At 47.8% G+C, this 12,395-nt stretch overlaps 1 protein-coding gene across 1 annotated transcript in view; it reads left to right on the forward strand.

Moving 5' to 3' along the window:
• The window catches only part of TXNRD2 (thioredoxin reductase 2), a 69,961-nt gene that overhangs the window by 52,981 nt on the left and 4,585 nt on the right, over positions 1-12,395 (forward strand). The window contains exons 13-17 of the mRNA XM_035098261.2: positions 1,116-1,211; positions 3,050-3,142; positions 4,428-4,499; positions 6,639-6,736; positions 10,073-10,291. Of these exons, the coding sequence (XP_034954152.1) occupies positions 1,116-1,211; positions 3,050-3,142; positions 4,428-4,499; positions 6,639-6,736; positions 10,073-10,196 (483 nt within the window). The 3' untranslated portion in view covers positions 10,197-10,291. The remainder of the gene's footprint in view (positions 1-1,115; positions 1,212-3,049; positions 3,143-4,427; positions 4,500-6,638; positions 6,737-10,072; positions 10,292-12,395) is intronic.

Raw genomic sequence — 12,395 nt, forward strand, 5'->3', positions numbered from 1 at the left:
CAATTCCAGTATGATAGGCAAATAAGGCAAACATATTTGATACATACTTGGTATCCTGGCAAATAGAAGGGGAAGAAATGGAGGCAGTGAGAGATTTTACTTTCTTGGGCTCCTTGATCACTGCAGATGGTGACAGCAGTCACGAAATTAAAAGATGCCTGCTTCTTGGGAGAAAAGCAATGACAAACCTAGACAACATCTTAAAAAGCAGAGACATCACCTTGCCGACAAAGGTCCGTATAGTTAAAGCTATGGTTTTCCCAGTAGTGATGTATGGAAGTGAGAGCTGGTCCATAAAGAAGGCTGATCGCCGAAGAATTGATGCTTTTGAATTATGGTGCTGGAGGAGACTCTTGAGAGTCCCATGGACTGCAAGAAGATCAAACCTATCCACTCTTAAGGAAATCAGCCCTGAGTGCTCACTGGAAGGACAGATCCTGAAGCTGAGGCTCCAATACTTTGGCCACCTCATGAGAAGAGAAGAATCCTTGGAAAAGACCCTGATGTTGGGAAAGATGGAGGGCACTAGGAGAAGGGGACGACAGAGGTCGAGATGGTTGGACGGTGTTCTCGAAGCTACGAACATGAGATTGACCAAACTGTGGGAGGCAGTGGAAGACAGGAGTGCCTGGCATGCTCTGGTCCATGGGGTCACGAAGAGTTGAACACGACTAAACGACTAAACAACAACAACAACAACTTGGTACACTCTCACCATTGAAACATTGCTGATGAAGAATTGTCGAAACAGGGCCTTGTCCTGGGATTTTTTCCACTGGCATTTATTTTCATTTGCCTCACTATCATACTGGAATTGATTCCTATTTGAATTCATCATTACATAAATAAAACCTTTTGAAGACTTACTTGAAATTCATCTTCCTCCTGGCCCGAGTTCTTGCAATTTACTATTTATTTCTGGACTTCACCAAGAACTCCAATTTCTACAGTAGTTCTCTTATAATGGCAATGGAGCCCAGCTAAGAGCTGCCAGAATTGAGTTCTGGTGAGTTCTGACTGAATAGATAGATAGATAACATAACTTAGTCTGGGTCATGGGTTCAAGTTTTGCATTGACATTTTGGACCTCTCCTAATTCTGTTGTCTCGTCTTAGGGTCGCCCCGAGCTAACGCCTACGGCCATTGCTGCAGGGAAGCTAGTTGCTCAGAGGCTATTTGGCCAGTCGGCAGAACTCATGGATTACGACAACGTGAGTAGTTTGAAAGTTTTTTTCTTCCCTGGGGGTTCGAAAATGAACGATTTGTTGCAAAGCAATCGCATACCACTGCCACACTTCTCCATGGGCATGAATAAATGTTTGGCTGTGGTTGTTATTTAACATCTGTAGTACAGTGGTACCTCGGTCTTTGGACGTCTCGGGAGCCGAACGTTTCAGTTTTCGAACTCCGAAAACTCGGAAGTAAATGCTTCCGTTTTCGAATGTGCCTCAGAAGTTGAACGGCTTCCGCTGCGTGTATCTGTTGTTTTTCACAATTTTCTCTATTGAATTTGCAGAGTGCCCTTTGCGCCTCGGTTTTCGAGCCTTGAAAACCGAGGTACCACTGTATTAGTATTAATTAAATCGATATACCCCTTAGTTGCCAATATGGCTTCAAAGCAGTTTACAAATTGCAAAACATGGATAATTCAAGTAAGCAACAAAACAATGCTAGGGTCGGGGGGGGGGATCAACGACTTGTATTATTTCTGTAGCAGAGTCCTTGTCTATAGCATCCTAGAACCACCCAATCAGCATGAAAGAGGAGCTTTTTGGCCAATGAGAATAAGCCTTCTTGCTCTGTGTGTTGACTGGAGCCAATCAGAGTGCAAAGAGGCAAGTCAGCCACTGAGGATTGGCTCCCGGGGTCACTCTGGAAAAGGGGTGAGGGAAGAACACCGAGAAGGAGTTGATCTAGGGGAAAGGCAATACATGGAGGATCTGCACTGATCATTGCAATATATCCCTAATTATAACTTGTATAATTATAAAGTTATTGTATAATCTAAGGGGGGGTGGCATGGCTGTGAGTCGCCATGGCTGTCACTATTATGAAGGAGCCCTGCATCAGCCCCTGCTAGTGGTGCAGTGTGACGACCCGTGTCCCACTCTACCTTACTATCACTGCGACACAGGAATCCAAAGGGGAAAACACCCACCCTCGGCTCCTGCCGCCTCAAAAATCAACCCCTTTTACTAATGGGTTTCTTAGTAAGGAGAGCCTTCCAGCTTGCGTGACCTGGTACCTTAAGAAACTCTAGGCTGTCCCACGGAATAACCTCTTGCCTCCAGTAAAGGGTCTCCCTCAGTTGGATTCCCCACTGTAGAAGTTTGCCCTATGCACTCTGGCAACTCCTTGGCACCTCAGGTTACCCTTCTAAGCCTCCTCCGTGTAACTTAAGGACACAAACCGCCACCTCCCTGCCTGAGGTGAGTTTTGCCCTCTCTTGAGTCACCACGGCTGTGAGTCCTGGTACCTCGCTGGAAAAATACAGACGGACCTTTTTGGCAAAACAGAGATGAAGTTTTATTGTGTTAAAAACATAGGTGATTCTTTAACGTGTCATTTATTAATTAGCTTTGTTCCAGTTGTACAAAATAAACTCAGTCAAACATTTAACTTTAAGTTTTCCTAGCCTCTTCACTGTCTTCAAACAAGCCACCTCATAACACCACACCACACCTTCCTCCCTCTCCCTCCTCTTTTAAACCGGGCACAGTCCCGCCCCCATCAGAGTTCTAAGTCAGTCAGGCTGGAGGTGGGTTAACTCTTTGCCAGCCGGGCAGAAATAAACATTTTAAAAGTGCTTCAATTTGTCACATGCAGCAATGAACCTGCTAGCACATTTGTGAAGCTAAGCAGGGTCTGGTATGGTTTGAAATTGGATGGGGGGCCGCATGTTGAGATTCCTGCATTGTTGGGGGTTGGCCTAGATGGCTTTTGCCACTACACTACTACTGTGTGTCACTGAGTTTGGGGGGGATAGGGAGAAGCATGGGGCTCTTGATCTATTGGCTTAAAAGTAACAGGATGGCCTTCTATCACCTAGGTGCCTACCACTGTCTTCACTCCCCTGGAGTATGGTTGTGTAGGACTCTCAGAAGAAGAAGCTGCAGGGCGGTTTGGAGCAGATCATATAGAGGTACGCTGGGCTCCTGACAGGCATGGCTGCTGGCCACCGGTGCTGAGTAGCCAGCTTGCTCTGCCACTGTGTGTCGGGGACCGTGTTGAGAAGGGTTGCCCTGAGGAAGAATGGTGTGAGCCACCCCCTCCCCCTGATCCTGATCCTGAATCTTCCCAGGAGCAGGAGGACAGTATAGATTTGGAACAGTGGTTTGCAGAGGGGCATAGTTCAGAAGGCAGAAGCTGGGAAATACTGGATAGGGAGCAGCTAGCAGGGGGGAAACACTAGAAGAGAGTTAACAGATTCGCAGTCTCTGGACAGCATTCACGCACCCCCTCCAAAGTCACAGAGGCTACAATATCAGATTACAAGACGTAGGAGTGATGTAGATTAATAGGGACAGGGGGGAGTGAACTTAATCGGGAACACTGCCATTTCTAGGTGATGTGTTCTTTGTTCATTCGCTGTGATTATTAAAGATTCTAACCGGTAAGATGTTCCTTTTGTTTGATCTTCTTATCTATTGCCACCAGGGGTGGGGTGGGGTGAGCCAATTCCCCGAAGCCTGACTCTATGTCAAGCTCAGTTCCTTTGGGCCTTCTTTATCCTGGGCGGAATGCCCTGCCGTTTTTGCATGAGTGGGATGCCGCTGGATGAAATCAGTTGGGGCAGACTTGTGGGATCCAGCTTCTCTTCTGATGTGTCCACCAATGAGCCAGATGCACAGAGTGGCTCCAGGCCGGGGTGGGTGGAAATCCTGGCTGCTGAGATACTTATCAGTTGTGCCCTACAATGCTATACACTGCCCCAGCCTCAATATACCGGTAGAAATCCACATCCAAGTTAATTACAGATTCCAGAGATCCCATCACATAACAGGCCCACAGGGCTGCACGAAGGTCTGATCGAATGCAACTAATTGATCCTCCCATTTTACAGATGACGACCACTGAGGCTGGTAGATTATGTAGCAGCTCAAAGCAAGCCATGGCAGGTTTCCCACCAACTTATGTCGTTGGAATCAGAACCCCCCTTGAGAATCCAGTGCAAGAGGCCCACCAGTAGATCCCATCCTGGCTTCTGCTTGTCCCCAAAACCAGGGCATCGAAAGAAAAATGGGAAGGGTGGGCGTTATCTCTCTGGTTGCAGGAAGCAGGAAACCTGTGCAAAGAGGCTGTATGCTGTACTACTTAACAAAGATTATGTACCGATTTCTCTTATCAGAATACTTACTGTAAAAATGATGCATCCGTAAGGCAGGCGCCGGGCTCTGATTGCCTCTTCCGATATTCCTTTCTGTTAGGTGTACCATGCGTTTTATAAGCCGTTGGAATTTACCGTGGCCGAAAGAGATGCAGCTCAATGTTACATAAAAGTAAGTCCGTGCTCCTGGCGTTTGACCTCCACTTCCAGCGCGGAGGAGACTCTGCATCCGTGGCTTTGCCGGAGAGCCTCGTTGGGAAGATGGTGGGAGCAAAGGCTGGGGAAGCTGGCATGGGGCAAATGCGCTGTCGGAGCCTATCTAGCCTCCTTGCTGTTGTGTTTGTACTGCACCAACCTCCCTGTCTGCTGGGAAGCTGCCATAGGTGTTCTGCCCTACCTAGTGATTCGCTTCCACATAGAGGTAGGGTGCCAAAAACTGCCTCCCCAGTGCCAGGGTGCCCTGCTCTTGTCCACAGCTCACATTTGCCTCTGCTATTAATGGTTGGCAAACCCCCCCCCACAAGGTTCTGTATGTTTTATGGTATTCTATGCATTGTGGCTTGCCTTTTTTATTATTATAGTCCTTTATTGTTTATTGATTATAGTCCTTAAAGTGTAAACTGCTTAAACTGGCGGCTAACAGATTGAGGTTGAATCCTGACAAGACAGAAGTACTGTTTGTGGGGGACAGGAGGCGGGCAGCTGTGGAGGACTCCCTGGTCCTGAATGGGGTAACTGTGCTCCCTGAAGGACCAGGTGTGCAGCCTGGGAGTCATTTTGGACTCACAGCTGTGCATGGAGGCGCAGGTCAATTCTGTGTCTTACAGCTCCATCTGGTACGCAGGCTGAGACCCTACCTGCCCACGGACTGTCTAGCCAGAGTGGTGCATGCTCTAGTTATCTCCCGCTTGGACAACTGCAATGCACTCTACATGGGGCTACCTTTGAAGGTGACCCGGAAACTACAAGTAATCCAGAATGTGGCAGCTAGAATGGTGACTGGGAGCGGCCGCCAAGACCACATAACACCGGTCTTGAAAGATCTACATTGGCTCCCAGTACGTTTCCGAGCACACTTCAAAGTGCTGGTGCTGACCTTTAAAGCCCTAAAAGGCCTCGGTCCAGTATACCTGAAGGAGCGTCTCCACCTCCATCATTCTGCCCGGACACTGAGGTCCAGTGCCGAGGGCTTTCTGGCGGTTCCCTCGTTGCGAGAAGCCAAGTTGCAGGGAACCAGGCAGAGGGCCTTCTCGGTAGTGGCGCCCTCCCTGTGGAACGCCCTCCCATCAGAGATGTCAAAGAGAAAAACAGCTACCAGATTTTTAGAAGACATCTGAAGGCAGCCCTGTTTAGGGAGGCTTTTAATCTTTAATCAATTATTTTATTGGAAGCCGCCCAGAGTGGCGGGGTATAAATAAATTGTTGTTGTTGTTGTTTAATTATTACTTGCTGATATTTAATTTTATTCCAATAGTTATGCTCCAATAGATTATTGAATATTGCTTTTTTTGCTATTTTATGGCTTTATTTGCTACTTTAAAGTTATGTTTTCATTATGACTTTTTTGCATTGGATCAGATTGTCATTAGGTGTTGTCCCCTTTTCTGTCTATTTTGTTGTTTCTTCAGCTTGCAAACCACCTTGCGTATTGTAATGTAGAAAGATGGTATACAAGTTAAAAGGGAAATGGAATGAAAATGTCTGAAATCCTGGAGAACTACTGCCTGTCGGTGTAGACAGTACTGAGTTAGATGGACGAATAATCCTCCTTCAATATATGAGAAGTCCTCCTTCCTATATTTCAAGCAAAAGGTGTAGCTTGGTGGTAGAGGAGATGCTTTGCATGCAGAGCGCCCCAGATTGGAAAGGACTTTCTCTACCCTGAATACCCTGGAGACCTACTGCCAGTCAGAGCAGAGAGTATAGGGCTAGGTGGATAAACAGTCTCACTTGTCCCAGTCTCAGTTCCTGGCATCTCCAGGTAGGCCTGCGGGCGTCCCCTGCCTAAACCATGGAGAAGTTGCTGCCAGTCAGTGCGTGCAACACTGAGCTAGATGGACCAATGGTCTGACGTGCTAGAAGGAAGCCTCCTCTGGTAGTGACAGAGCATCCACTTTGCAGAAGGCCCCAGGTTCAGTCCCTGGCATCTTCCGGTCAGGCTGGGAAGGTCCCCTGTCTGAAACCCTAGCGAAGGCACTGCCAGCCAGTGCAAACAGAACTGAGCTCAATGGACCAGTGCTCTGGCTCAGCAGAAGGCAGCTTCCTGTGTCTTCTTCTGACAGTCTCCTGCTGCTCCCCGTTTTGCTTTCAGATGGTGTGCTTACGCCAGCAAGAACAGCGAATCCTCGGCCTTCATTTCATTGGCCCAAATGCCGGTGAAGTTATTCAAGGATTTGCCCTTGGAATCAAGTAAGTGGTAAAGAATTCTGCCACCCCACCCCACCCCACCCCACCCGCTCCCTTCCTGGAGTTTTCCGAAAGCCTTCTCTTTTAAGTCACCGTAAGATTATGAAAGAGAGCGGTTTAGCTTTTGGCAGTGCTAAAAAAAAAGAGAGCCCATGTTTCCATTTACTTTTATGTCTCGTTTCCGAGATTTTCGTTTTAAAAATATGGCCTTTCTTTATTAATAAAATGTTGGGCTTAGTGACGGATATTCCAGGTTTTTTGCATTTATGTTTATGAAATATGTTTCTTGGCAAACCGTACAGCTCTCCTCCCCCCCCCCCGAAAAAATCCAATTCACCACCCAGCTGTTAACTCTTTAAAATGCAGCAAAGGGGAAAGCTTTATGTTTTCAGGATAATAAGTGATCGCTGAAATATGCGGAAGCCTTTCTTTTAAAAAGAGATTTGGGGGGGGGGGGAACCTAAAAGCTTTTTTTGATTATGTTTCATGGGGAGGCTTACAGGAGGAATCATCAAAGCTTTGGAGGGGACGGACATATTTTCTTTTAAAATCTGCACCATGGAGGGGGGTAGGTTTCTGCAGCCCTCTGGAACCTGCAGCCCTCCAGATGTTGTTCAACTTCCAGCAGGTCCAATAGGCAGAGTTGGTGGGGATTGCAGTTTGGCAACATCAGAATTGAGGAGCCCCACCTCCTGGAAAGTGTGGGGTTAACCTAGCAGGGTGCTAAGAGACAAGGATGCTGCTCCAGGGCACTGGCAGTATAAATGATTATCTAACTGGTTCAGATTCATCAGTTTTGTCGCATTAATTGAACTAAATAGTTTTGGATTTTGAATAAGTGTGTGATTAATTGTTACTGTTTTGAATTTTATCGTGTTAGTGGTTCATGCAACCCTTATTCTGAATAATGCTCTTTATAGGGTTAGGGGGCACAGGATGAGGGTGGCACTGTGGTCTAAACCAATGAACCTCTTGGGCTTGCCGATCAGAAGGTCGGCAGTTTGAATCCCTGTTTTGTCCCAGCTCCTGCCAACCTTGCAGTTCGAAAGCATACCAGTGCAAGTAGATAAATAGGTACCACCGCGGTGGGAAGGTAAGCGACTTTTCCATGCACTGCGGTGGGAAGGTAAGCGGCTTTTCCATCACAGTGTTCTGTTGCGGCAGAAGCGGTTTAGTCCTGCTGGCCACATGACCCGGAAAGCTGTCTGTGGGCAAACGCAGGCTCCCTCGGCCTAAAAAAGCGAGATGAGCGCCGCAACCTCATGGTAGACTTTGACTGGACTTAACTGTCCAGGGGTCCTTTACCTTTTACCTTAGGGGACACAGGAGGTGAGTTTATGGAACCAAGCCCAAAACAGCTGGGGAGCCACTGATCACAGGCTGGGATGGCGGGGGATTTTGTTGGCGCTTCTCGAAAACAGTACTCAGACTGAAACACGTGCCTTCAAAATTCACCCGTCTCCAAATGTCGCGATGCAAATGTTCTCTGTCCAAAATACCGTATGAAAGGAATATATATTTGGGGGAAAGCATACCTCAAAACATACCCCTGAAAAACTTACGTTAAAAATAACTATTCCTTAAAACCAAACAAAAACTGAATTGTGGCAGCTTTTAATTTCATTAAAGTGCAATCCTGTGCGTACTTTCCTGGGAGTCAGTCCCACTGAGTAGATACTGCATTGTAAGAAGTGGCTTTAAAGTTTAAAAAGGAACTTTTAAACTTTGCAGACTTGCTCTACCCACCCTCTGAGTTTCTCAAATTCAGCCTCCCGCAACCAGATGTTGCTGGAGTCTCCCATCTCCCCTAAGCACCGGCCAGCATGGCCAATCCTCAGGGAGTTGCAATTCACCACATCTGGAGTGAACTACAAGTTAGGGGAGGCTGATCTAATTACTTTTTAACTGTTGCTAAAAGAGGACTGCGGTGCTGTTTGCGGACAGTGGGGGAAGGCGCTCCTGCAGATAAGCAATTTTGGTAAATTTCCATTCCGGAGAAACTTTGCTCTTCAAAAAAATCCCAGGGCTGGTTGGGCGCTTTTGCAACATTTTGGAAATCTCCTCCCTGTGCCTGGGGCCAGGTTCCTTTTCCTTGTCGCTGCTGCTCTCTAGCGGCTGAAAGGAGCAAGGTCTAAGAAAGGAAGCTGAGTTTCTTCATGGGATGATAGGAAATGAAGATTGTTTCTGTTGTTTTGCAGAGGATCTGCTTCAACAAGACAAGTTGTTGCAGGTGCTATTGCCGTATTGTGGAGAGTTCTTGCACTTTGCTTTGAGGGGAATTAACCAAACACCCCGTGAGGATGAGTGAGGGCTGGATTCAGGTCTAAAAATGGTCCGGATCATGGAATTGTTGCCTTGGAAGGGACCCTGAGGGTCATCTAGTCCAACCCCCTGCAATGCTGGAATATGCAGCTGTCCCACACGGGGATCGAACCTGCAACCCTGGCATTATCAACACCATGCTCCAACCAACTGAGCTGCCCAGGCCCACTCAGTTTAACTGCTGCCTCAGGCTGGCTTATAGCCTGTGAGCCAGCATCATTGGGAAAGATATCATACTGACACAGGAACAGATCTTCCCAAGTTAGGGCCCTTTCACGAGGCCTTTCACTTCCACAGTCAACTGGACATGGAATTTAAATCTCCATTTCTGTGATCACAGTCACCCCATGCATCCATACCACCGATATACCACTGTTTGGCTTCCCCCAAAGCATTCTGGGTGGTTAAACGTGGCAAGAGTTCTTCGGAGACACAGAGCTACGATTCCCAGCATTCTCCAGGGGATGTGATAGAGCAGTGCTTTAAAATGTATTGTATGGATGTGACCTATATATGTCACTAAACCACTAGGTTTCCCCATAACAATCCCACAACCGGCACAGTCCCAATTCAGTTCAATGGGACTTGATTCCTAGAAAGCGTGCATAAGATTGCGACCTTGAAATGGATTTTGTTGCCACTTAAAAATAATAACTTAAAGTTGCTGCTGACCCTTTAAAATAGCTGCTTTTTGATCAATCAGCCTTTGACATTACTGGGTCCTCCCTTTGATAAGTCATTTCCTTGCCTGTGGAAGCTTTAAAACTTTTTTTCCCCTTTGCAGCCCAAACAGTTCCTTGCATACTTGTTTGTTTCGTTCTTGCAATTGCAGTAAAAGAAGAAATAAACACGAGCGATCAATTTCTCTGCCTCCTAGGAGAAAATGTGTCATTAGAGCCCCCCGCCCAAGCAGGGGTAAATGACTGGTTTATCAGCTGATTCAGTAAACCTGTAGCAGGAAAGATTCAACAGCGCTTTCACTGTCCACACAGTTTTATCCTTTTCCCTTCTTTGTAGATGTGGCGCTACCTATTCCCAAATGGCAAAGACGGTTGGGATCCACCCGACGTGTGCGGAGGAAGTTGCCAAGCTGCACATCACCAAGCGGTCAGGGGCCGATCCTACCGTCACTGGCTGCTGAGGTTAGCTGCCATCCCTGGGTAGCAACCGAAAGAGCACCCGGCGTAAGGAATCTGAAGGAAAGGAGAAGACAGCTGGAAGATTGAGAAATGGCAGGTTGGTTGCTTTAGCCTTCTTTTGCTAGCCTTCAGCCTAGTCTCGCTTGCAAGCCTTTTGGATCCAAGGAGAACGTGTTTCAGGATGCTTAAACAGTGGAACTCCCTGCCTCATGGTGACGGCCACTAGCTTAGACAGCAATAAAACAGGGTGGGGGTGACCTTTCTCAGCCCAAAGGCCACATTCCCTTCTGAGCAAGTGACGTGCCTGCTGTTGGGCGAGGCATTGCAGGGGTTGGGCTAGATGACCCTTGGGACCCTTTCCAATTCTATGATTCTGTGAAATGTTTCCGTAGTGCAGTAGGCTAGCTTTTGCACCCAATAGATGCCTTTATCCTCCATCCAGACAAGCCTTGTTCCAATGACACATTCCAGCCAGGCACAAACACTGGGGGGGGGGGTGAAGCAGGAACAGTGAGGGGTGTTTCTTGGGGGAGAGTTATTATTATTATTTATTACATGAGTTTGACCAAACTGTGGGAGGCAGTGGAAGACAGGAGTGCCTGACATGCTATGGTCCATGGGGTCACGAAGAGTCGGACACGACTAAACGACTAAACAACAACAACAACATATACCACCCTATACTCAGAGGTCTCAGGGCAGTTCACATAAAAGATCACAATATATAAAATCAAATTAAAAACGATAACCCAATAACACACACACCCCCAAAAAAGAGCTGCATTTAAAAAGGGTACAGGGTGTCGATCAGGTCAACCGAAGGCATGGTTAAAAAGGAACATTTTTGCCTGGCGCCTAAAGGTGTATAATGAAGGCACCAGGCGAACTTCCCTGGGGAGAGCATTCCACAGACAGGGAGCCACTGCAGAGAAGGCCCTGTTCTCGTGTTGCCACCCTCTGGACCTCTCGAGTCCTGAGAGCCAGCTCCAAGGCCCCAGCACTGCTTTGAAAGAATATCAGAGAAATGGATGGAGGGCAAGGCTGCTAGACATGATGCCTTTGTGCTACTCCAGGTGGCAGGATCGCACCAGCAGTAAACCACACTGAGCAAGATGGAGTTAACTCTTTATTAGCAAAAACAGAATCTGCAGTGTCAGGCCTAATGAGCGCAGCACCCATCTCTGACAGGTCTTGCCTCTGTGACACAGTTGCTGAGATCGAGAGTCCCAGCCTCCCTGCAGCTGCCTAAATCCTCTCCTCTCCAGGGTTTTCCCCAAGCAATCTGAGGCTGCGCCAGCATGAAGCTACCTTCTCCTCCACCCTCTGCATGCCTCTCCTGATTCTGGGAGACCAGAGAAAAGGAGTTTGTCACTCCTATCTCATAGCAGGGCAGAGCCTCAAACAAAGACGTGCTCCCCTAATTCCCCACATCCCCAGCATGTTTACACCCCTGTCTCAGCGATGTCTCCGCTGGCCTGGTCATGCCCACAGAATGGAAGTTGGCAGGATCCTCAAGGACGTGCGCTACGGGGAGCTGGCTTCCGGCACCAGGCCTGTTGGCAGACCAGCTCTGTGTTGCAAAGATGTCTGCCAGCAGGACATGGAGGCTGGCAACGTCAGCCTCACCATGTGGGAATCCCTTGCAGATGACCGCGGACAGTCAGGTCGTATCCAGACCAGAAATGGCTGCTGGGAGGAGCACAGAGAGCAGATCTGAAGCAGCGCAGTCAGACTCCATCATCTGCCCCAGCTGCAGCAAAACATGTCTCTCCCATATCGGACTCTACAGCCGCAGCAAACTCCCCAGTGGTTTGACTTCAACCCTGAAGGCGCGCTCGGATGCCAGCCATTTTTGGCCATGCTTGCTTGGGGGAGTTGGAATCCGAGAACATCTGGAGGGTCACATCTTCCCCGTTCCTCTTGTAAATATTACTGAGCTTAGATGGCTCAGTGGCCTGATTCTGTTCCAGACAGCTTCCACGTCCCCTTTTTCTAGGCCTGAACAATCTTAAATGAACTCGGCAGCTCAAGGTTACTGCTGGTGGAGCCCGGCTGCCTTTTATGAAACGCGACCCTCTTTCATTTTTTTTATTTTTTATTTTAGCATGGCATAATTTTAATTCCATTGATAAGGAAGCCTTTGTTCTCTCAGAGGGGTTATGAAAGGGAGGGCGGAGCAGCATTCTGCTAAAATCAAGGCT

The sequence above is a fragment of the Zootoca vivipara genome, chromosome 17 (genome assembly GCF_963506605.1).
Source record: "Zootoca vivipara chromosome 17, rZooViv1.1, whole genome shotgun sequence".
In the NCBI taxonomy this organism is placed as follows: domain Eukaryota; kingdom Metazoa; phylum Chordata; class Lepidosauria; order Squamata; family Lacertidae; genus Zootoca; species Zootoca vivipara.